Below are 26974 nucleotides of genomic sequence, written 5' to 3'. Positions count from 1 at the left end.
ATTGAAAAGTCTATAAATTCATTTGCACTATGACTTCGAAATTCATTTGCTTACACGTGAGCAGTTTCATAGAAGAGATGGCCATTGCAAGCTGAATTATATTTTCTGTGGACAGAAATTAATTAAAAGAAAGGTGTAACTATTTTAGCATTATTTGAAATTTTTCACTGAAATGTACATCTACTTGTTCTGCGAAATTTGATTTTGCTTAATTAAGATGACACGGGATATTTCTTGTAGGTAATTTGCAGTCCCCCCCTTCCATAGAAAGGTTGTTACCTGAACACATAGCACAATATTTTGTTTAAGATATTACACTGAACATTTGAATATAATACTATCTTCTTTGTATGAGATCTTGGTAAGAAATAATTTGTTTGCCCAAATTATCTATTAATGGATATATAACTTGGTTGTTTTATTTTGAATCAGTGCGCTTATTGTTGAGCCTACGTATTGAAATATTTAGATAGTAATGGGAAATTTGCATCTGAGGGACAGTAATTGAAAATAACATTCGAAACTTGTCATTGCTTTGATATTTACGATTTCACTTAAATAGAATTCCGAATAATATGTTGAGTTATAACTACCTGTGATAAAGATGTGTGTTTAGTTACCTTGTTAAAAGTTGATTAGTTTTGCATAGTAAAAATTCTCTGACATGAAATTAAATGAGCAATCTATTACATTGAAGAATGAGATGTAAGTAGTTATTATTATTCATCAGAACTCTCATATTTAATACAATGATAATCGTACGAGAAAAAGATAGAATCTGATAAGTATTTGTGGGTGTAATACAGGATTGCATTGAGAATATATTTTATTTTTATTTGAGGTTGAGTTTCCGCGGAAATACGATAACGGGATAGTGATGACGAATTAGTGATAATCATTAAATAAAAAAAGAAGGGAGAAAACAGGAAATCCCGGAGAAAATTAACGAATATGATACTTATAAACTGCAAATATTTGTCGAGAGCTGATAAAGAATTGGGAACTAACGCGCCAGGGTTGAGCGCTCTATTTATGAACCATCAAGATTACAAATGTATTTTATATTGATCAGTAAAATCGTAGTGCATATCATGACACCCATTATTCTTTTTTAAAAAGCTGTTCATGTGTTAAAATATTTAAAAAAGTGTATATAACTTAATCACTAGTTATGTATACATAAAGAAATGAATGAACTTCTAATATCTGAAATAATGGAACCCTTCATAGGATAAAATGTAACAAAAATGTGAATTAGTCATATCATGGAAGCGTAATTAATAAATTTATTTATTTACTTCAAATTGTCGAAACAAATTGTCAGCAAATTTCAAAAAGTAATTTATTTTTTTTTTATTTCTATACTTCTTTGGAAGATTGAATTTCAATTTTTACTTATTTAACGCTAAATTCCTGATAGTAAAAATATTTAATTAAAATGTTTGTAATTAAAGAGAAGCGATCAATAAGATAACAGTTGCGTGAAATTAATTTAAAGAAAATATAATGCTATTTTTTTGTATTGGAAGTATTATTGGTTTACATAGCTAACGCTACATTGAAGTAGGAGAGATTGAAATATATAATATTAATTTCACTCTTTTGTCATTACAAACAGTGTTACTATAGTTACTGATTTTTTTCTTTAAAGAATTACAATCGAAGCAGATTCAATATTTGTCTGGGTTGAGTAATGTCTTGAGTAGTGGCCATCTGTTGACCCATTATTCAATTTCCTGCAAAACAAAAGAAATAATAACAAGGATTGAAGAAATGTATATTAATACCTTTAATGATGAACAACTGACTAATTACAAATAACATAGCCATATTCGCATACAGGTTAGTAACGTTTCAAAATGGTTATTTCTTTCTCTGAGGGAAGTATATTGCATACATGCTTCTTTTATTTTCTATATAGTATATATATATACCAATGGTATATAGGAAAATAAGTATCACTTAATATTCTTTCTGGATAATATGCAAGATATATTTTGAATTATATTACATTGTTGGAACTTCTTCATAAGTTTTCTTGATATACATTTCCCTAGAGATCACGATATAATTTCAATGAAACCCGTTATGGAACAGTGTGTTTCAAATCTTGCAACAACCGTTTGAAAATTCTCCCCTTTTTTGTTTTGACTATACTTTCTCTTCAGTAGCTTTTTTTGGTGAAAGGATGTTGGGTTTATTCTAGAAGCATGAAATTTAATAGTTAAAAAATTTAAATCGGTAGGGTATTCAGAGTATTTTCCACAGGAAAGATTTACAAGAACATGTACTAGCATCCAAATGAATATTTACTTTTAAAAATTATCATTACATTTTAATGTTTCAACATATGTTCACTCAATCTGTATTTTCGACGAAAACGACGAGAACACTTAGTACAAGTGTATGGCTTTACATCGTAATGAATTAACATGTGCTCTTTTACAGTGTTTTTGTTGCGAAATGATCGGGAGCATTTTGTGCAAGAATACGGTTTTTCATCTCCGTGAGTTATCATGTGTATTTTTAGTGTACCCTTATCCCGAAACATCTTACAACAATGCTCGCATGTAACGGTTTTCTCCTGGCGGTGCCAAAGGCTATGCAGATTTAAATGAATTTTCTGGCGAAAATGTTTATTGCAAATATCACATCGGTATGGTTTTTCGTTTGAATGACATAGAAGGTGCAACTTCAAATTACTTTTAGCACGGAAAGTTTTATTGCATGTATCGCACGAAAAAGGCTTTTCAATTCTGTGTGTTACCATATGTTTTCTTAATCCATTCCTCCAATTAAAACGCATACCACATTGCTCACAAAAATATTTTCTTTCAGATGAGTGGATTACCATGTGGTTTCTTAAGTAATATTTTGTACGAAAATTCTTTCTACATTTTTCACAAGAAAATGGCTTTTCATCTGTATGAATTAAAATATGTCTCCTTAATTCACTCTTGTTTTTAAACATTTTTGAACAGTGCCCACACGATAAATGTCTTTGATCGCTGTGAGTTAGAACATGTTGATTGAAATGGCCCTTTTGCCTAAAGGATTTTTTACAGTTCTGACATGTGTATGGTTTCTCACCTGTATGTAGACGCATGTGTAACTTTAAATAACTTGAATTACGAAACGATGTGCCACACTCTATGCAATAATGTGGTTTTCCAACTGTATGTATTTTCATATGTTGATTTAAATAACTGATTTTACAGAAGCATTTACCACATTGTTGACATGTGTGAGGTTTTTCATCTGAATGAATTAATATATGAGACTTAAGATTATACTTTTGCTGAAAAGACTTACCACATTCTGAACAAGAAAATAACTTTTTACCTGTGGTCATTGACGTGCAAGCTACGAAATTAGGATTACGAGTCATTCCGCCTGTTTTGGTACCTCGGCTATAGGGGAGAGAAAATGGAAATATATTATACAGAATAATAAATTATAAGTGACGTCATATTTTAGTATACTCTGAAACTGCTTCATATTTTGATAGTTTCAACCTTGAACAATAATAATGACCAGTGATTATTCCCAGAGGCAGTTACGAGAACAGTATATGTTGCATACATATTCATTAATGTAAGTCATTATATATAGTAAATATTAGTAAACTAAAAGTCTGCAATATAAAGAAGAAAAGTCTGCACAGATTAGCATGGAATGTAAGACCTGTAGCAATGTATTGCAGATTTGGACATACTGTAAGCTTTACTCACAGTCATTCTACTTGGACTAACAACAGAATGATATTATTCGCAGGAAAATAAACCGGTACCAAATTGGGTAGAAATCGAAGGACGAAGGTTCGAATCCACTTAATGACTTTAATTTTTCTCTGTAGTATATTTTGAATTAAGAAATAATACTTATGGTTGGTTTTAAAGACTCATACAGGTCAGAAATGTTCAAGATGTCTTTCGATTTATACTTTCGTGGCATCATATCAAGATATGTGTCTTATATATTGGCGACGTTGCGTTTTGTTGACTTAAAATAATTAGTATGTTGAGTTCAATTGAGCCATTTTTTTTCTTTCTTGTGTTATTTTATTTTACCACGTATGCGTAATGGAGGAAGAAATTGATCAATTAATATGTTCAGAAAAACATATATTTGAGGGAAACATACCATCCCACGTTGATTCTATGCGTCTGTGTTTACAAGGTGAAACCACATTCATTTACTGAAGTTAGCCTTTCTCAAATTTCAGTTTGGTGAACATGTTCTTGAATGTTCAAGTTATTATGCTGGCTAACCGGGTTTGTAAGCTATCTGACCTTATATGCAACAAATAACATAATTTCGAGATTGGACATTCTTAACTCTTTCGCAGTTGAAAATTCGGACTGATTTTCTGGGCGATTTGACCGTTTTACACATTGCTTGTTCTAACAGGTATGTGATCTTGCCGAGTGCCATTCACGCTACAAGTTTGATGGTAATTTGATTTTAGATTTTTTTAAATAACCTGAGGCTGTAATCACAATTAAGTTTGTAGTAGGTAGTGGTACCTTTTCAATCCCTAATATAGAAGTCAAATTTGAATCATGCAGGCAATTTTTCTTTTATAAATATTTTGTTTGTCTAAAAACTTACACGAAAATAATTTTAAGATTTGGAAATTACGAGTTTTAAATGACAAGTTTTAACAAAACGTAACACGATACAACATTTCAATTTGACTTTTTTGAACATTAGAGCTTGCAACCAATAAGCGAAAACGTTTATATCGACGGAGTCGTTACACACTATGATGTACTTATTAAAATGTAACTCAGACCTACAACTTTAAGCGGCCAATGTAAATGAAATTTTAATATATATATATATATATATTTCGTATTTATATATAGGATTATATAAAACTCCACTTTTCTTGCTAGTTTTTTTTTTAATTTTTAGGACCACATATTTTGGAATCTAAAAGAATTAGAAGTAGCATTACCTCTTTGCAGAAATTAGTGTAAATGTGATATAAAACAAAATAAATTATATTTCTAAACGTACGTCCCGTAACTGACGTCCAAAATGTGAAAATCTTCAAATTTAGTATTGTATATACAATAAGATAGGACATAGTAGCTAAGAAGGCTGGACATATATATATTGCTCTATTCTTTGGATCAGTTATAACATTTGGAGTAGTGAATACATTTGTTTGTTTGTTTTGTTAGTACTAACAATTGGCGCAGTCGATGTTGAACAACGCTTCCATATATAAATATTATGGCAACTTTTTCAGGTTTCAAGCAAGATCAAAGTGATAAGGTAGTCATGAGTAACTCAGACATTAAGTGCAGCAAATGGGCACATCGTTTCAAATTTCATTCGATGAAGCAACAAAACCAGCAAAGTGTTGTGCAGTTTATTACTGATCTTCAGAACGCTGTTTCAGCATGTGTATTTGAAAAATATGAAGAACTTGCTTTGTGTAATCAATTAATTTTTGGATTATCTAGCAATCAAACGCGTAGTGCATTGCTGTCTAAAGACAAATTGTCATTTGCAGAAGCAGTTCAACTGGCTTGTGAGATGGAGGGTGCTAATGCTCAAGTTTATTTTAACCAAACACTAAATAGCCATCAAGGGTTACCAGTTGTTTGTCAACGGTGTTCGCAATTGCCTTCATGTTAAAAATGGAAGTTTCCATGCGGAAGGTGTAAGAAATTTCATGACTTTCGGTGCTGTCCTGCCTATAGAAAACAATGTTTTTCTTGTAATAGGTTTAACCACTTCGCTTACGCCTGCAGATACAAAACCGTTTCAAATAGCGTTCAGCCGATAAAACAAGCGCAAACAAAATTAGTGCAAGGTTCTAATAATGGTAGGGATCAAACAAGTAATACAGTTACCAACTCTACCAGTCCGTTGCCAAATGCGAATGTAAATTGTAACAGCTTGTTGATATCAAACAAGAATGATGTAGAGGCACAACCAATGACAGACCAGTCTATACAAGATTTAGATGTAATTGACGCAGCAGTACAGAATGAGGGTAAAAGCTTCGAACAGGACAGTACAGTAATAAATCACAATGTAGACAAGCAAGCGATAAACGATAATCCAGAAGTAATTGCTGAGTGTGAGTCTAAGGAAAATGCTGAAGTGCACAACAACGATGAGCACATGATAACGTTCAGGAAGAAAAATAAAAAAAAGGAAATAAGAGTAAAATAGTTTCGGAAAACCAAACCACATATACTTCGGTAGATAGCAAGTCTAGTTCGTCGGAAGTTATTACAAATCAGAATACGGTTGAAGGAGTGACGAAAGAATCAAACGAAAAAGTTGAAGAAGATTTAATGGAAGAACAAGAAAAAGAAGAACAGCAAACTGTGGAACAGAGCAATGGTAAATGTAAAGGCGAATGGCTACAAGATTTAAGAGAGGGATTAAAAAAGAGGGATAATGACCTAGAACAACTTAAAAAACGTTATGGAATATTGGAGAAGTTAGTTCTTGGGGAATTAAAAAGACGTGTGGAAGTATTAGAACAGGTGCACGTTGATATTGCAAAAATAAAGAAAAACTTGGGCATAAATACATTGAAGATTGAGAATTTATATAATAAGGTAGCTACCTGGTATATGCATTTGGATAATAGATTGAAAGAGGCTTCCAGGTCATAAGAGTGTTGATTCATTGTTAAATAGACTGTGGAGAAAGTTTGGTAAAAACATTGACTCATTAGTTTGTTAGGTTAGGTTGATTACCGGTACTATTGATTCTGTAATTGGAATGAGGTGCAGATTAAGTTTATGCTGTTTGTCTCATTTTTTGGTATGATGTTGGTTTATTTTGGTACGTTCTAACTTTGTACAGGGGGGAGAATTGTTGGAAATATAAATGGGCTGAAAGTGTTCACAAATATGAGAATGTCCGATATGTAGTCACTGAAGAGAGTCTGTGCAAATAAGAGACAGAATAACTATGGTTTTATTAGTCGATATGAATTATTATGAAGATATTTTGTATATTAAATATGTAATAGCTGCGGAATGATAAAGATAAGTTATGATAAGTAAAGAGTGCACTGGGCACAGAGTAATAATAAAGATGTATTGATGAACGCAAGTATTTATTGTATATACAATAAGATAGGACATAGTAGCTAAGAAGACTGGACATATATATATTGCTCTATTCTTTGGATCAGTTATAACATTTGGAGTAGTGAATACATTTGTTTGTTTGTTTTGTTAGTACTAACATTTAGGAACATATATTTTAAAGCGAAAAAAGAAAGAACAGCAAAGTCATTCTGATACAAAAGATATAAAACTTTATCGAAAAGATTGTAAAATGACGATCTTACTGCTATAACCCCACTTGTTACTTTAAGTTTCAAACATTAAAGTTATTACAATCATAAATTTTATAAATGATATAACTTTTAGCACAGAGGGATTTAAAATATGGGAATAATTAGAAAGTTATCTACCTGATTTTGCAATCCATTGGGATGAGTTATTAATAAGCAAAGCTGTCAACTAACGTAAAATATTACTAATAATAGTATTTGTTTTTATTCATCTTGTAATTATTAATTTATCAATTGACAAAAGCATCATCGAAACTTACATTATGATTATTACGTGCTACTATTAAATGAAGATGGGGCACTTATTTTCACTTGTAAATTTACTGGGTGACAGATCAAGAGCAAATTAAAACACTGACATTGAAAGTAACCAAAGAAATTTGATACTTGAAAATATTTCTAGTGCACATAAATAAACGATTATTACTGAAATGATTGTTTAGCTTAAATATACCCAACGTGGCTTTGTGATATATGGTTTTGATTTTTCCACAATAACCTTCGCCCATTATATCTGCATTGTACAAATCGTTAATGATAACTTACCCGTGATTTTCTGACTCTTCACCAGTACATGTACCGTTGCTTGTTGTCTTTAAGGAATTGATGTTTCTGCGAAATGACTTTGCACTGAAGGACAATTTAGGTTTAGATAATGGTTCGATCATACACACGGCTTTTGCATTTAGTTTCCAATCTTTTATATCATTTTGTTCTTCAATTTTTCTATTGGTTGTCAATTTGGGTATCACGTAACTTTGCATACATGTTTTGTCCTTATATTCTTCTGTTGCGTTTTCTGGAGGTTTTTTGTATTTTAAATCCGTCGTAGAACACATTGAAAGAGGATCGTTCTGTAGCAGTCCATCAGTGTTACTACTAGAATTTTCAATAAGGTTAACGTCTGTTTTTATTTCATGCTTAATCATAGTATTAAAGAAATTGAATGCCATTCTCAATTTCAAATCAGAATGATTGGTATTACATTAAAATTTCAGTTATAAATATTGGAATGGAACCTAAAATTCTGGAATTATAAAGAAAAAAGAACACACTAAATTTATTTATACATATTCTTAAGAAGACACATAAACAAGAATGTACCAGAATCGCTTATTGAAAAAACCTGAACAGAAAATATCCTGAAAAAAATTCCCAAATACAATGAAAAAGCGAAAGTTCTTATGACGATCTCCAACTGATTGATCGTAAAACATATAATCTCTCCTATATCTGTCTTAAGAATAGTGGCAATTTGTTTGGAAGTAACGTTTTCTTATTACTTATAGTTGGAAATATTATCTAAATAATTTTTCAATTTGGTTTCATCATTTAAAATGTTAATATTGATAGCTTTCTTTTTTAATCTTTTATACGAACTTTCGGGTCAAGATTTCGATTACAAAATTGCTGAGATATTTCTCCTTACAATCTGTGTTTTCTCCGTAATAATATTAATTGAGTTCCTTTAATCAAAATTGAACGTATTATCATGAGCTAAGACTGTACACGAGAATAAGAATGTAGAAATAACAGGAAAAAATATTAGGGATGATATTTTTTAGTGCTCATTGTCACTTCGCATGTGCTACTTACCAATACGCTTTCTCCACAATTTAAGGTACATGAACATTATCTTTGTTGTCGAAACCACAGTTGTTGGTGATTTGTTGAACTGCTGCTGGTAAGAAATCTTTTATTACGAAAAAAACCTTTCTGATTCGTGGTGTTCAATGGTATTTCTCGATATTAAAAAAAAGTGTCGTGTCGTTTTTAGTGATGGGCGGTGGGAATATTCCTGCAATGTTTCCATGGCATATAAATTCCCGGGAAGGAATTTATTTCCATTTCTTTAGATTATCTTCCAAATTATAAGAACCGTGTGACTAGTTACTTTATTTTCATTTATTATTTTTTTACTTCTATGTTTTAAAGAATTTAGAGATTAAAAAATAAAATTCGTTGACAATACGTTAATAACTAATAATATGATATTTTAAGTTCTATTTCCATTTCCGTTAAAAAGTAGCAAGGTACTAATTTACAAATGATGAAAAGGAACGAATTTGTAAAGTAATGTAGAAATTATTTAGAAATAAAGATGAAGTACTATTAAGACAACTGAGCGAGCGTAAGTAATAGACGTTGGTCTGTCTCCTGTCTCTGACTCGAATTTCAGAAGAGGTGCTCGGACTTCTCTTAGATGATAATTAACGCATGAACTTTCGAGAAATAGGTAAGAAGAGATGTCGTATGTGGCAACATAACGTGCTAAATTATATAACTATGTCATTTTGCAAATATTGTAACATAAATACGTATGCGAAAATGTGTCTTCTGAAAGTTACCCAACCTAATTTGTTTAGAACATTTAAAAACTGAATATGTTTTTAATATGAGTCGTAGAGTCAAGTTTACACAATCCACATATATATAATTGTAAACTGTTTAGCGGTGTAAATGTCTGTGGACTTACTACACCATTTTTTCCCACATATTTACTTGCATATAACATATTGTAAGTAAATATCCATTTATGCATACTCTCTAAATATAATAAAATATTAATAAAATGATCTAATACCGTTCAGAATATACATCTTAAAGAATCCTCTGGACACAACAGTAATAATATACGGTGAAAAGAAACGAATTTACCTTTGAAAAGATAATATAGTAATTCAATTTTCTTTGCGTTTGTACATAAATTTCCGGAATATTCCCATTTTTGGAAATCTTTTCGGGATATTCCCGAAAAATATCTTCCCGGGAATTTAACCATCACTAGTCGTTTTGCCCAAAACAGCGTTTAGTCACAATCTCACGTGTCTTATCGTTTCGTCCCAAGCAGCATTTCGTTTCAGTAGCGTTTCGTCTTAATTCCACGAAGACGAAGCTTAGGTTTCGGACCGCCATCTCATGGAGTATCGTTTCGTCCAGTGGTTACACACACTCACAAACAAACACACATACATTAATTATGTTTACGGTGCGATAATATACATTGTTAGCACCAGCCAGGACTGCGTGCTCTCCTTTATCGGCACGTCTCTGGCAGAGATGGGCCTGCCGTACAAGCTTCGCAAGCAGCATATGCGAAATGCGCTAGTAAGTAACACAGGGAAGCCATGAACCCGAGCGGTAAATTCATGACTTTTTAAAAAAGGTTTTATAAGTTAAAAATATAGATTGAATTATCGTACTCAGGTTTAAAATTTAAGGTCCAGTCCCAAAAATAAAACTGCAGCCAGCGATTTTGTCACTAATTACATGATATTCAAATGTTCGTAACTATCAATAACTTCGTAGTATTTTTATCTATCAGTCCTAACTGCTTTCCCAAAAATAAAATTTCAGACAGCGCTTTGTCATTTATTAAATGATATTCGAATATTTTTCATTATCAATACCTTCGACCAATATTTTTACATGTCAGTTCTAACGGCTTTCCTTATCTATTTAATTCAGGTGAATTATGTAAGAGTTATTTCCTAAAAACTTCCCGATGTCTTCTGACTTTTGAAGTGACTCAGTTGCTTTTACAATTTTGTCGTCCTTCGAAAATACGTTTTCTTTAATTTCACCCCTATTAAATTCAACTCCACCCTTATAATATGCTCATCTGAAAGTTTTGCTTCTTTTTTCAAGAATTTAAACAAATCTTTTACTTGGGGGTGTGGTTTACTTACAACTCAGTTTATGCAATGATTCCAACCTTCTACAGTATTATTTGTTCGGTGTCGTCTTTAGTAGTAGTTCCACAAGTCAACTGATATTTATGGATTTTCCAACAACTGGTCAATAATGTAGTTGAAAAATTCTGTCGGTTCTTCGTGGTCTTCTTTGGTACTATCGATATGTAGCCATCCTTCCTCCACTTCTGCTGCAATTTGATCCTACACTTTCTTTCCTTCTTCTCTTTTATATTGATATCCATTGAATATCAAACTGGGTTGACCTCTTTTAATTTTAGAAAACTCCATTGGAAAACACTGATACAAATAACGTTAGCAAGTGTTCGCAGTACCTAGTGGACCTATCCGGCTGTGGTGCTACTTAATTTAAGTTTCACGAACTACCGGTTGATCGACTCTTTTTGTAATTCGTGCTGAATGTAGAACTTAAAATTGTAAAGTAAGCTTTAATATTCGGGACATGTATAAGGGGATCAGCGAATTTAAGAAAGGCTATCAATCTCGTGCTTATATATTAAAGAAATCTGACGGTACAGTTCTCACTGATACGGATAGTCTGTTAAATAGATGGAAAGATTTCTTGGACGATTTGCCGAACACGCAGCCAAAAACTAATCTGCGTGGAGAAAAGGAGATTCACAGCGCAGAACTGTATATTCCAGAACCCAATCGAATAGAAGTGGAAGCCGCTATAAAGAAATTAAAGAAACACAAATCTCTTGGTGTGGATGAAATTCCGGCTGAGTTAATTTTAGCTGGTGTTGAAATATTGTGGAACAAGATACACAAACTCATTTGCCTTATCTGGAACAAGAAGTGCAACAAGAGTGGAAAGAATCAATCATTGTTCCAATTCACAAGAAAGGCAACAAAACTGACTGTAATAATTATCGAGGCATTTCTCTTCTGTCAACATCCTATAAAATCCTTTTAAATATTCTGTTAGAAAGATTGACCCCATACGCAGATGAAATTATTGGAAATTATCAGTGCGGATTTAGACGAAATCGATCAACTATCGAGCAAATATTTACCATTCGCCAAATACTGGAAAGAAGTGGGAATACAATACACCGGTACATTAACTACTTATTGATTTTAGAAAGGTGTGCGACTCGGTTAGGAGAGAAACATTATACAACGTTCTTACAGAACTTGGAATAGCGAGAAAGCTAATTAGATTAATTAAGATATGTGTAAGTGAATCCCAAAGCAAAGTCCGGGCAGGAAAATTTTTGTCCACGAGCTTTCACGTCGAAAATGTCCTGAAACAAGGAGATGCGTTGTCGCCATTATTGTTTAACTTTGTGCTGGAATACGCCATAAGGAAAATCAAAGGTAGCAACCAGGGCCTAGGGTTGAACGGCATTCACCAGGTTATAGCATATGCTGATGACGTAAATTTAATAGAGGATGATAGGAGAACAGTAGAAGTAAATGCAGAGATCTTTTTAAACGCTTGCAGGGTCATGGGTTTACAAGTAAATGCAGAGAAAACTAAATACACGGAAGTGCGTCGGGACCGTAATATGGCAAATTGTGGAGGCGTTAAAATATTAAATAATACTTTTGATAAAGTGGATAGTTTCTAATATTTAGGATCAATATTAACAGACGAAAATGATATTCACGAAGAAATTAAATGTCGACTAAAAGCAGGGAATTCGTGTTACTATTCGGTTCAAAATCTCTTGTCGTCGCGAATTTTGTCGAAGAATTTGAAGCTTAAAATATATAAAACGATAATCATGCCTGTTGTTCTGTATGGGTGCGAAACATGGTCGCTTACTCTGAGGGAAGAACATAGACTGAAAGTATTTGAGAACAGGATCCTGAGAAGAGTATCCGGACCCAAGAGGAACGAGAATGGGGAATGGCGGAAGCTTCAAAACGAGGAACTACATAGTTTATACGGTTTACCCAACATTGTTAAGGTCGTCAAGTCTAGGAGGCTTAGGTGGACAGGTCATGTAGCTAGAATGGATGAAAGTAGAAACGCTTTCAAAGTCTTGACTGGAAGACCCATAGGAAAACGACCATTAGGAAGATCTAGGCGCAGATGGGAGGACAATATTAAGATGGATCTCGCAGAGATAGGAATACAAAGTAAAACTGAATGCAATTAGCTAAGGATAGAAGTCAGTGGAGAGCTTCTGTGAACGCGGCACTGAACCTCCGGGTTCCATAGGCCATAGAGTTAGTTAGTTAGTTAGTTAAGCTTTAATATTAACAAAAGAAATGTATATGTCTAATTTCTTTTGAATTTTATTAATTTGTCTGTTTCATTAACTTCCCAAACGTGAGAGAACTTTATATAAGCATTAGAATTATGAATAAAATTTTTAGAATATTATAAGGAGCAGGTAAATATACATAATATTGTATCTATGTTCTTTCTAATTTAAAAATCATAAAATAAGATGTATCAAGTATATGAACATGATCATTTACACTGTAATTAGGTAACCATTTTGTATCACACTTGGCATGTACTCAGGGACAAGTATTTGTCACCAACACTTTTTTTAAATGATATTAGTTCTCCTTAATTGTAAACAGCATTTTACACCACATAGGTTTAATATCTTCCCACAAGAGATGATGATAATCATATTCTTCAACTACATAGGAAGTTTGCTATACATTACACAATTCGTATACACGTTTCTACTTATGTTAGCATATTTTCGATGGATCACAAATACCTAATACCTCGCCGTGTATAATGGAATGGATATTTTGTTAATAATAAAAAATTGTCCTTATTTCCACAGGAAAAATAGAGTTGTAAATGTATAAGCGTCGATGTTAAAATCTTCGCTTCAATGAAAACCTTTGAACATATCCATTTTGAAGGTTATCCGGAAATTTTTGTTATTCCTTTTTTATAATCGAAAAGTTGTTTAATTATTATAAGTAGTTCCCCAGTTTATTATTAGAAGCTTACTATTGAATTAAACTTTGCGTAGTAATAGCTAAATGTGCTTCCACCGAAACCTTACTTTGAAGTTTGTATCAGACGAAACACACAATACTTCTTTTAAAGTGAAGATATGAGCATACCATGAAAGATCGTCACTTACGGTTACACCTAAAAGCTTTGTCATGGTATTAAAGCGCATTGTCACGGAGAGCCGTCGTGCCACTGCGGAGCAAGTGACGGAGGAACTCAATCAGCACCTCCCCCACCCTGTTTCGACAATCACAGTCCGCCGCGAATTACATGGCATGAACTTACGGGGTCGTGTTGCACGGGCCAAACCGTTCATCAGGGACCATACCACTTTCGTATGCCGCAAATGGTGCCGCGACCATGCAACTCTGACCGTTGAGGACTAGAAACGTGTGATATGGTCGGATGATTCATCCTTCACCCTATTCCCAACCACGGGCCGTGTTTATGTGTGGAGAACGCCCACAGAAGCTTATGAGCTGCAGTGTCTCCGCCCAACTGTGAAACATGGCGGCGGCTCGGTGATGCTGTGGGCCGCAATATCATGTTTTTCATTGGGTCCTGTGGTCACATTTAGTGGACGAATCACTGCCAACGATTATGTCGCAATTTTAGGAGACCACTTGCATCCTATGGTCCGGATGTTGTTCCCGGACAATGACGCCATCTTCTAGGATGATAATGCACCCATTCACACAGCTGGCGTTGTTGCAGCGTGGTTTGAGAAACATCAAGATGAAGTTCAACACCTCCCCTAGCTCGCCCGATCCCCAGATCACAACATAATTGAACATCTGTGGTCCGTCTTGGAAACACGACTCCGGCGACGATTTCCACCTCCATCCTCTCTCACAGAACTGGCCGATGCCCTGCACGAGCAATGGTGTAAAATTCCGCTTGCTACCATTCACAACCTCTATTCCTCCATCCCACGTCTCATCAAGGCTGTTCTGAAGGCGAAAGGTGGCCCGACACAATATTAATCTGGTAAGTTCCAATTTCGTTCAGGTGTTTTCATTTTTCTGATCACCATCTGTATATATATATATATAAGTAATAGACACCGTTTCAATGGAAACTGGAAATGAATCGATTTATGAGTTATAAAAATATTCTTAAGAAATGTTCATAATAATGACAAATGGTAAATCTAACATTACTCTTAAAAGCTTTTTGCTCCAATGAAAGCGGAAATCACGTAGAAAAACGTTCTACCCAATACATTTATTGAAGAAAACTTTGAACTAACAAAACAAATTGATTAGCAATGAATAACTCATATAAAAGAATTTACACTTAGATTGTACGGTATTTGGTTCTGCTAATCCAGAATGCATTAAACAATCTTATGTACGATTACCTGTTTAATAACAAAAGTTGAACGAATCTGATTTCTTATTACCGTTGTATGAGCCAGATTGCTTGAGGAAAAATATATTTGTCAATAAAAGGAGCTCATTTTGCACTGTTGATGAAACATCGGATTCTCCCTGTTCTACTGATTAACCTTATGGCGCCAACCTGGGGTCCGTTCGGACCCCAGGCTTCATTATATTCATATATTTTCTCTGTTTGTTTCATATTCTTATCCACGACTCAGGACATCTCTCTTTAAGATGTTTTCAATTCATTCATAACAATTTACTTGTTGTACGCTTTTGTGTTTAGAAATTATAAGAATATTTAAGAACCAAACCGTATTTGGCACACCTGGGGTCCGTACAGACCCCATGGTTTTTCATGCTTCCATATGCGCAGATAGATAAATGAAGCTTGCTGATTGGTAGTTCCTAACAACGTCAACATAAATAAAAATAAATATGTATTCCTCTGACTAGTGAGTTGTGTTGTTTTAAAAATTGCCAGAAGATGGCAGCACGATCTTTATATGTTATTATTCTATTAAAATTTGGATACCTCACTGGGTGTTACTATACAGATATTTTTGAAACAAATAAATTCTCTTTAAGAAAAAGTGTATTTTCTGTATAATATTTGTGAGAAAAATTGAATTTTTTTGTATTTCAAAGTTGCAGGAGTACATTACTAGTCAAATATACAGAAAATGATGCGTTTCAGGGAAAATTACGTTGAGGAAGTTCTGTTATTTAGTGTCTTGTCTAGGACTGCCTAAAAAAGCGTTCTGCGGATGTTAGAAGTAAAAGTAACTACTAACGAAACAACTGAGGTTGAATCGGACGTCAGCCATTACGAGAATGAACGTGAATTGTCTGGGGAAGGGAAAGGAGACTAAACTACCGGTGGCTCCAATGAACGTGACGTGGACTTGTTTTCTGATTATGACCCTCTGCAGCGTTCTAGCCGAATTTTAGACATGCTAACAGAGCACGGAACAAAGACTACAGAATTTGCAGCTCCAAGTGGAAGAAAATCAAGTGCACAGGACCCTCCAGAACACCAGACGTTGACAGAAAATGTCGTCAAAGAATTGAAACCAGCGGAATTAGGTACTCAGAATGAACTACGTCCAAGCTTTCAAACTCGAGAATCAGCAAATCTAATTGTGAGGAAACAGAAGCTCGAATCTATGTTGAGAAAGTAAAGGAGTTAAACTCAGAAAACGACCGAACTGAAATATATGCTTTCATAGACTTCATTATTTTGGCCCTATTGCCAAAATCAGCAGGAGAACGGTTGACTGAATTATGGCCAAGTGAAAATGAACGTCCAATTTTCCAAGCAACGAGGTTGCTGAATCGTTTCTACTGTCTCCTGAGCTTTAGTTGATTTCATATTAAAACTAGTCAAGATAAACTAGAAACAGACAAGATATCAGCATTCCGTGTAATCTAGGAAATATTCGTTCTGAGTTTCCATGACTTGTACAGATCTGGAAATTTGTAAGCTATGGGTCAAAAACTGGTACCTACACGTGGAAGATTTTTTTGTACGTTTATATTCTAAGTTTGCCCGGAAAATACGGTATAAAAATTTACTGAGTATGCGATACTGAAACATCATAATCATTCAAAGACAAAATATATGTTTATCCACACGTAGGGCATGAACGAGGCAATGTGAAAGGCCTGGTGAAGTGACCTGAAAAGCAATGGTTAGATAAGCGAGGAAATATAACAATGGAAATTTATTTCACAAGCAGCGGGCTCGCCGAGAATTGTGTTTCAGATAACAATAGTTGTTTGTACAATGAGAAGGTGCAAAAGGGATATCTACAAGGGCCGTCCAGAAAGTAAAGAACGATTGTGTATCAGTCGCGGCACCGACCCCCAACCACTGCGATCGCGTGCGTGGCAGTAGCTCCTTCCTTCATCTCAGTGTGAGCCGAATCTCAATGCTGTGCGGTCACGCTACTTGTTTTTACAGCGATTCAAAATGGAATCGCCAATCGAAAATCCCGCCAAATGTGAAGTACGGAGTGTCATTCGTTTTCTGAAGGCGCAAAAAAGTTAAGCCTATTGAAATTTATAGGCAAATAAAGAGTGTTTATGGTGATAGTGCAACGAACGAGTCATCACTGAGGAAATGATGCATTATGTTTAATCAAGAAAGAACCAGCGTGCATGATGAAAATTGGAGTGGGAGGCCATCACTTGTTACGGAAAAACTGAAGGGAAAATCTTTTGTCATCCTTACAACCTTGACTTGGTACCAAGTGATTCTCACTTATTCCCGACACTTAAGAAATTTTTGGATGGAAAACAGTTCGCAAACGATGAAGAATTCAAGCAAGCAGTGAAAGCCTGGCTCAAATCTTTGGCGCAGATGATTATAACATCGGCATTTAAAAAATAGCTCCACATTATAACAAGTGTCTCTACAACTATGGCGATTATATAGAAAAGCAGAGTAGAGTCCTGTGGCTTTGTAAATGAAGTTTTGTATTGATATCTTTTGTTTTTATTTAACAATGCTAAAACGCTCTTTACTTTCTGAACGACCCTCGTATATGGAAATGGTTAAAAGTCGTGAGCGATCAGAAAATATTTAGAAATAAAGAAAATGCAGTATATACAAAATTTCAGTAGAATGTATCGTAGTACACAGATGTTGCACAATATATATACAGGTTTGTGTTTAGTACAGTCTTCTAGTAAGTGTCTCTCTCTCTCTCTCTCTCTCTCTCTATATATATATATATATATAAATATACTGTGTTTATTTTTACTATATTATAGTAAATAAAACTAATGAACTGTATTAACAATATAATAAAAAAAACATAATAAATAGTGACTACTAACAACGTTATTGGTTGGGGTCCGCGCGGACCCCAGGCTGGCATTAACGTAATCTTTGAAAGGTTGACGTCATAAGGTTAATGTTGTAGTAGCACGACATATTACAAATAAGATAATTACCAACATGAGAAAATTATTGCACAGAAATGCGGAGAAATATAAATTTGAAACACGTTAACTCTATTTTAAGATTCGTAGGTTGGTTAGGGATTATCGGATCTTTTCAGGACCGTGGCTACATTAGAGATTGTGCTCCTTTATCTCCGCAGCACCTGCTTTCCCAGAAATTACTCTCAAATTTTGTATAGTAAAACAATAGTAAAATATTTGCATCAAAAGTTTTCGTTTTTATCTCAAAGAATGAACTTTACGTGAGACTTTGATTTGTAACTTAACGTGTCTTTCAAGCGCAGAGTCTATACGTAGACCTACAGCTCAAAACAGGAATCGAAGGATGCTTTCTGATAATTTGTTTTGTGATGGAAAATAATAACAATTATAATAATAATAAAAACATTAAACACACCGGTTTTAATTAATTCTAATCTTTGCTACCATAACATGAGGATTGTTGTAAGAAAAAAAAAATTAGCGATTCCGTTCAGTTTGCAGTACAAATTATATAGAGCAAGAGACATCTTGGTCGACAAGTTTCAAGAAGAGGAAGTTGCAAGTGCAGCCTAAGTTCTTATTATTAAATTACTGTGATATCTGCATTATCTTCACTTGTTTACACGCTACATTCAGATACATTTATATCAACGCAAACTCTAAATCAAAATTAATCTTCCCAATACTGAGAAATTTAGATGCACTATTAAGTCCTACATATTACTTGTACATTTGGATACAATTAAAGTATGAATCTTTCATTTCACATACATAACATCCAAAAAGTAAACAGAACGTATGCTTGTAACCACAAACGCCGTACAAATAATTTATCATCAAATCAAGTGCTATGTGAAAGAAATGTCTCAGTGGAAGACAACATATTAATTTCGATTTCTATGTGACAGTTAGCCTTTAAGGTGTACAGAATAATTGCGTAGAGTGTTTTCTATATAATATTTTCGTTTCCGCGCATACTCACACTGCGTTAACGCTCCTGTGGCCACCACGTTGGTTTTCACGGACTCAGATAGCAGTTATTTTTTAGTGGCAACCTAGCACACATTGCTTTATATTTTCTTTGTTGAACTTTCCATACTATATATTTTTATACACAAATTTGGAAAGAACTCGCAAAGCGAATCTGTACCGAGATATCCAACTCTTCTATTAAGAAACAGTTTCTAAGGTGTTAGAAATGAAGGTACGGATTTACTATACGAAACTCTAAATTTGAAAAATTTATGGAAGAGAATTGTAATATTTTAATAGAGTAGTGTCAAAATAATGGAAATATAGTGTGTTTAGCTATGAAATGCGCATTTACGTGGAAATATACAAATAAAAGTCTGGGATGCTAACCACGTATTCTCCCATATGGTAATTGCAGACGAACGTGTAGTTTAGTACGTAAAAAAATGAACACTAAGTATAATATTTTAGGTCGAGTGATACTATACGGATCCATGGATTGTAAAATGTACTAAAATTTTGGGATAGTCTTTAATTTGCCCATCACATGTAGAAAACAGACCGAAGCTACACCTGCGGTTGTTCTAACCCGTTTGTACTACTACTTTTACTGCTAAAAGTATTTATACTATAGATCCATGTAATAAAACTGCACGACATTTTACACAAACATTGAACTACAGGCAGCGATTATGCCCAGTGTATATACTAATAAAATAAATCAGGGCATCCGTAAGTCAAGAAGCGGAACGATTGAAATCTTGGTGATATAGTACATATAAACGGGAAGATTATTGATTGTGTCCATTTCCGAAATTGTAAAATGCCGGTGATAAGGGATGTAGTGCGTAAGTACGAGTGCATATTGAGGAGGAATTGGAAATCTTGATACTAGGAGAGATAAACCGTTGTCTAAATAGAGATAAAGGTAGGTAACAACCGACCCTTCGGGGCTTCTATCCAATTGTTTTCGTGTAAAACGTAGTAATTTTGGGAAACAACGTTCTCTGAGGGGCTTCAAATCGGGTGTCGGACATAAGCTCATCATTGTTAATGCAAAAGCAGACAAAAGCTCACCACTAATACTATAATTATAAGACAATTAATGCAATAAAGAATACAATAATGATAACTAAATACATTCATTGGTTAACTAATTTAATTGCAAAGCAAAATAAACTTGAATAAAATAAAAAAAAAGGAACAGGAAAATGGAAAACAAAAAATGACAAAAATGAAGACCAGACTATGAATATTAATATAAAGTAGATTTTGAATATTAAAATATAAATGGAAAACAGATTTAGACAAACAAAGATAGTACTTTCTTTTACTGAAGTACCATCCCCTGTTCTGAAATTTTCGGTGCTGGAAATTTTGCAGCACATAAATATTGGTAAAAGAAATTTTGGTGAAAGTGTATCTCCTCGTTATGTTTTTTTTTTCACTATGTCTGAAACCAACTTAGATATATCATTTTCCTTTAGAAAAAATGAAATCTTTGAGCTTCACGTCCCACGCGTATGCAGGTGAGGCTAAAGGAGACAGTGACGATGAATAATGAATGAAATGGTGGAATGAAGAAAGTGGTAATACACGGGAGACCAGAGGAAACCCTTATAATTGGAATTAGGTGGGATGTGGTGTGGAGATTTGAGTTTATTTGTTAGACGCAACATCACGAAGGCGAATAAGAAACAGGAACCTGGCCGTTGTATTGAGAATTATGCTGTGCTAGTGTAACAATATGATCAGGACACAGTTACAGTAAAGTAATGTTCAATACACACACAGAACACAGTTACAATAATGTAAGATAGTACCTCCATTTTCCGCTTAGGAAGTAGCCAAAGCCTAAAATTCAATTCTCGGTGAATTTTATTACAAGTCTTTCAAGGGAGCTTATGTGTCCTATCGGTGAGCTTGTGTCCGGCCCTGTAATATAAGACTGCCGGTGAGCTCATGTCCGGTGAACTTTTTCCCCATGAGCTTATGTCTGCCACCCTTTAAATACCCCTCGCTCGCTGATCTATTTTCTTAAGAAACAATCGTACCTAGTGATGGGTAAATTCCCGGGAAGATATTTTTCGGGAATATTCCCAAAAATGAGAATTTTCCGGGAATTTATATACAATCACAAAGAAAATTACATTCTATTACTATATTATAATTTCAGAGTAAAATTCGTTTTTATATCACAGTATATTATTAGTGTTGTCCCCAGAGGAGTCTTTAAAATGTATATTCTGAATGATGTTATGTTATTTTATTATATTTAGAGAGTACGCATAAATGGATATTTACTTACAATATGTTCTATGAAAGTAAATATGTTTCAAAAATGGTATAGTAAGTCCACGTACTTTTAAACCGCTAAACAGTTTAAATTTATATGTAAGTAAATTTTCTAAACTTGACTCTACTACTGATATTATAAACATATTAAATTTTTAAATGTTATAAAAAAAATTAGGTTGGGTAACTGCCAGAAGACACATGACCCACCATTTTGTCAACATTTGAGCATAAATATGTATGTTCACAATATTTGCAAGATACTTTCGTATCTTTGTAATTTTGCATGTAACATTGACACACACGACCATTCTTCCTGCCCATTTCTCGAAATTTCATGCGTTATTTCACATCTAAAAGAAGTCCGAGTGCCTCTTCATAAATTCGACTCAGAGAGGATACAGACTGACGTCTATTACTAACAGTGGTTCAGGGTTTCTTAATAGTACTTCATCTCTATTTCTACATTACTTTACAAAATGGATACTTTTCATCATTTGTAAATTAGTACTTTGCTACTTTTGGCTCTTGTTTAGCTTTGTGGGGCCAGATTTTGCAACTACTTTTATTCCGATGCGGTTGTTTTATGGTTTCATATTTTAAATTACGTTACCAACATTAAATTCAGATACCATTGCCGAGCGAGTGAAGGCGGGTTAGAGCCCCGTTGTTTTCTATCTTTGTTACCAACAATTCACTTTCTTTTCTCACATAAATCACTTCCATTTACCTTTACGGTTTGTACAAATCCCCTACTGCCCTAAAAGAATGTGTTCGATACTTTCTTGACTACTTGAAACACTACTATCAACTCATTTCTTCCGTAAATCATCCTACCTTTTGCTAGTTTTGGCCCCCGAATACTGAACAATTACCCTACTTTTTACTGTAAATGGAAATGGAACTTAAAAAATTATATTATTAGTTATATAAGTACTGTCAAAGAATTTTAAATTTTTTAACCTCCAAATTGTTTAAAACCTAGAAGTAAATCATAATATATTAAAATAAATAATTAGTCATACGGTTCTAAGAAATGGAAATCAATTTTTTCCCGGGAATTTGTAGGGCGGGGGAAAATCCCAGGAATATTCCCGTTTTTTGAATTCCTTCCCACTGCCCATCAGTACTCGTACATTTTAGTGTTCACCTAGCATATGTTGGTTCGTCTTTTTGCACACCTTTTAAAGTGAATATGCAACGGAGAATGCAAATGCACACCTCGGAAGAAAGAAGTGTCTTCCATGCATTTGATTGTATCTGTATAGTAAATCTAAACGCAAATGAATCTCTTTAATGAAAGAAGTGAAACATTTATGGCAATACGCAGGAACGCACACGGTATATGTTCTTAATGTCTAGACCACACCTACACTTTGAACTCCTTGAAATTTAGTCTTATTTTAGGAATAATTTTACGAACTGTAATATAATGTATGTCCATGTCACTGCGTAGGTGCTTCCAAATTTATTTAGCCAAAGTATGATAGTATGTCCTTTTTTTTAAATATATCGTTTAAACGAATTATTACAGTTTATTTTCCGGTTATGCAAATGTACAACCGAAAAGGAAAAACTTTATTTATTTGACCATTAAAAAAGTTGTCGTCGTAATGTACTTGACACAATTATTGTGCAAGGTTCTAGAACACAGGTCCCCCTTCTAGTTGTAATAAAGACAAAAAAAAAGTGCCCTGCCTGGCTCTATACCACCTTCACTCGCTGACGCACGTACGGCAATACTATATGATTTAAAAATTTAGTACAGAAAGGAACTAACCTACATGCGGGGACCTGTGTTATAGGAACTTCCTCGATTATTGCGACTGTTCTGTTTTCTAGAACCTCTAGCTTTCATATAATTATGTGGATGACATACCTCATGTAGACAACATGTGTAAAATTGTTTTATATATACCTGTGGAAGAGAGATTTTGAGGGTGATTAGAAATAAATTACACGCACCGTTTATACGTTTGGTCTTGTCTAGTGATGGGTAAATTCCCGGGAAGATATTTTTCGGGAATATTCCCAAAATGGGAATTTATGTACAATCAGAAAGAAAATTGCATTCTATTACCATATTATGATTTCAAAGTTGAATTAATTTTTATATCACAGCATATTATTACTGTTGTCCACAGAGGATTCTTTAAAATGTATATTCTGAACGGTATTATATTACTTTATTAACACTTTATTATATTTAGAGAGTACGCATAAATATATGTTCTATCAATTAAATATGTGAGAAAAAAATATATAGTAACAGTTTAAATTTATATGTAAGTGGATTTGCTCAACTTGACTCTATTACTGATATTATAAACACATTAAATTTATAAATGTTATAAACCAACTAGATTAGATAAATACTAGAAGATACATGTCTCACCAATTTATCAACATTTGCACATACATATTTATGTTCACAATATTTGCAAGATACTTTCGTATCTTTGTAATTTTGCATGTAACATTGACACACACGACCATTCTTCCTGCCCATTTCTCGAAATTCCATACGTTATTCCACATGTAAAGGAAGTCCGAATACCTCTTCAGAAATTCGAGTCAGAGGGAGGAGACAGACCGACGTCTATTACTAATGGTGGTTCAGGGTTTATTAATAGTACTTCATCTGTATTTCTACATAATTCTAAATTACTTTACAAAATGGTTTCTTTTCATCATTTGTAAATTAGTACTTTGCTTATTTTGGCTGTTCTTAACTGTGGGGAGCCAGCTTTTTAACCTACTTTTTTTGCGATTTCTATTCCGATGTGGTTTTGTATGGTTTCATACGTTAAATTACGTTACCAGCATTAAATTCAGACAGCATTGCGGAGCGAGCGTTAGCGAATGAAGACGGGTTAGAGAAGCGTAACCAAATCTTCAACTAGGAAAAACGGGACACCTTTTATTTCTGGATGAATTGCCCCCCTAAATATATATTTTTGCCTTTCCGTTCCCTATCTCTGTCTCTCTCACTGTATCCCCCACAAAAAAGAGTAAATTTACACTTTTTAGTTTTAAAACCTATTTAAAAGGTTCTGGAATTAATTAAATGGTAAGTCTTTACTTTGACTCCAACTGTGACTTTAATCGGTTCTTATAGGTTCAGTTACTTTCTGGAACTGTTTGTGCGTGAGTCACTTGTTGGAACTGTTCGTGCCTTTGGTGTGACGTCTTAGTTCATATTTTTCCCACTAGGTGTCTGTGTAGTCATATGGTAGTTTGTTAGTGTGATGTCACATGTTCTGTGTGCATGTATGTGTGTGCTGCTGTTTGTGGCATGCGGGAAGCGCGTAATTGAATTGGTTGAATTGAGTTAGAGAAAACCTATCATAGTTGTGGTCTAAAGGTGAAGATATTTTCGACGTATTGTAAAAGTGGACGTTTATTGGTTTCTTGTTTGTAATAATAGCAAGTGTGCTCGGTTTAATAAAACGACGTGTGTGCGGGAAGGAACATTTTTCAGTAATGTTGAGTATTGCGCATGTGTTCTTGGTATCTTATTTTCTCGTGTGTGGAATCAGCAGTTATGAGTTCATTATTCATGAGTGTTCTCCTATGGCGAAATGGTGAGTGTTTTCTTTTTTTTAATTCATATTATTTTTATTCTTGATTTGTTTTGCATTTGAGTATTAGGCAAAGTATTTGGTTTGCTGCTGCTTGTCCTATTGTCTTGTTGAGATGTAATTTTTTTTCTTTGTCATGCACTGATTTATGATTAGAGACGAGTGTTTTTTTTTTTTTAATTTTCCCTTCTTATCTTAGCTTGGAGTCAAGGTAAAAATTTGCCAATTAAATAACAAGTAACTATCAGCAACTAAAAAATGAAATATTTGAAAAACATTACTAAAAATATATGAGCGCTCAAATCTGTCACCGACAGGATTTACATTACTCTCAGCATCGGATTCCAACTTTTTTTATTTGCATTTTCCTACTTTTAAACATTATTTCACTTACAATTGATTTTCTTTATACTTTTACTTTTATATTTCTTTACCTTTGTTACCCTTTCGTAGTATGTTACATCTTAGTCAAATCACAGAAACACTGATGACAGCGCCTCAATGCGCCCAAACAGAGAGTGAAAACAGGTTACATTCAGTGTGTCCAACAGAAATTTTCTTTTCCAACCAAATCCAGAGTAAAAAACAACTAAAAACGGCATCGAAAGAACCAGACTTAATAGCATCGTAAATAATAATAATAATAATAATAATAATAATAATAATAATAATAACAGTAAAGACATTTATACGAAAAACACAAGATACATTTAAGAAATATTTGTTTGAACTTACCTAATTGAGAAAAATAGCAAGGTCATCGATTTCATCATCGTCATGGGTAGATGAAGTAGATGGTAAAGATTTTGTCAATGATGGTCTTGGTTGAGATCTATATGCTTCAGCTGACCCAATAGTTTTGAGAACTGACGCTGGAAGCTCATAATTATGGCAGCACTTGTTTTTTCTTCGAAGACCTGCTCGAATCCCTAATATAGCATTCACCATGCTGATTTGCATCCGATTCCTTGTCCTTGTTTTTACCAGATTTAACTGACTGAATATCATTTCCACCTCAGCGTTTGACCACGGAAGTACAAGACGAGATATCGCAAATTCCGTTAATTCTTTAAAAGGATTTTCACCGCTGGCATCTCGGTAATTGGAAACTTCACACCAAAAGTCCGTTGACCTACTGGTATTATTCCACCTTACAACAGTCAATTTTTGCCACTGTAATTCGATGTTTGTAATTCTATCCCAATCTAATTGTGAAATTTCTAACAGGGGGATTAAGGATTCCTTTAGAACTACAGGAGCATTTGAGACTGCAAGAAGAGACAATTTTCTCAACAGCTCTATGTTATCAGGTAAACGCTGCTGTAATTGTTTGATAAGTTCACAAACAAATTTCACACACCTTTCTCTAACATTTTTTTCTTCATTTTCAGTTATTTTTTCCGTAATTTCAGAAAGTTTACTTTCAAACGAATATCCTAAGTATGGTTTTGGATCTAGATGATTCTCGAAATCATTATCAAGAAACTTTCGCTGAATTGGGTACGTAGGAATAACAACCAGCTTAAGGAGTGATTGAATGAGAAGAACTAGGTCATCTAATAATTTACATGGGTCTACGTCACTTGACTCAAACTTTTTGTTGACTCTTTGAAGATCTGACAGAATGGGTTTCAAAAATAAATAAGCCAAATTGAGATCATCACTGAACATTGAATAGAGTACTTCAGCAGTGTAGCATTTTTCGGTGAGCCTAACTATTTCAAAATGGGTTTTCAACTCTAACCATTGATCTATTATTTTACATACCGCAGGTTGAATAGGCAACCATCTAGTGTCACAAACTTGAGGAA

General features: G+C 33.9%; 1 protein-coding gene across 6 annotated transcripts; it reads right to left on the bottom strand.

Moving 5' to 3' along the window:
- Positions 1-1392: 1392 nt before the first annotated feature.
- Positions 1393-25692, bottom strand: LOC145684426 (uncharacterized). 6 transcript variants are annotated; one of them, XM_081756798.1, is made up of 4 exons: positions 25598-25692; positions 7883-8363; positions 3343-3410; positions 1393-1736 (listed from the first exon to the last, which is right to left on the bottom strand). In XM_081756798.1, the coding sequence occupies exons 2-4, from the start codon at positions 8287-8289 to the stop codon at positions 1729-1731; spliced, it is 483 nt and encodes a 160-aa protein (XP_081612924.1). In that variant the 5' UTR covers positions 8290-8363; positions 25598-25692; the 3' UTR covers positions 1393-1728. The 6 variants fall into 6 exon arrangements, with proteins under 6 accessions (XP_081612924.1, XP_081612919.1, XP_081612921.1 ...); XM_081756793.1 differs by lacking the exon at positions 1393-1736 and having other exon boundaries at positions 1766-3410; XM_081756795.1 differs by lacking the exon at positions 1393-1736 and having other exon boundaries at positions 1766-3410; positions 7883-8215; positions 25598-25668.
- Positions 25693-26974: the final 1282 nt, after the last annotated feature.

The sequence above is a fragment of the Thermobia domestica genome, chromosome 4 (assembly GCF_964235325.1).
Source record: "Thermobia domestica chromosome 4, izTheDome1.hap1.1, whole genome shotgun sequence".
NCBI classification, from domain to species: Eukaryota; Metazoa; Arthropoda; class Insecta; order Zygentoma; family Lepismatidae; genus Thermobia; species Thermobia domestica.
The sequence above is the reverse complement of the archived record's forward strand: the minus strand, read 5'-3'. Positions and strand labels throughout refer to the sequence as shown.

Coding starts and splice junctions, on each gene's coding strand:
- LOC145684426 (XM_081756793.1), bottom strand. CDS start 8,289: ATGGCATTCAATTTCTTTAATACTATGATTAAGCATGAAATAAAAACA. Junction 3,411..7,882: donor GAAGAGTCAGAAAATCACGG/GTAAGTTATCAT, acceptor TCTCCCCTATAG/CCGAGGTACCAAAACAGGCG.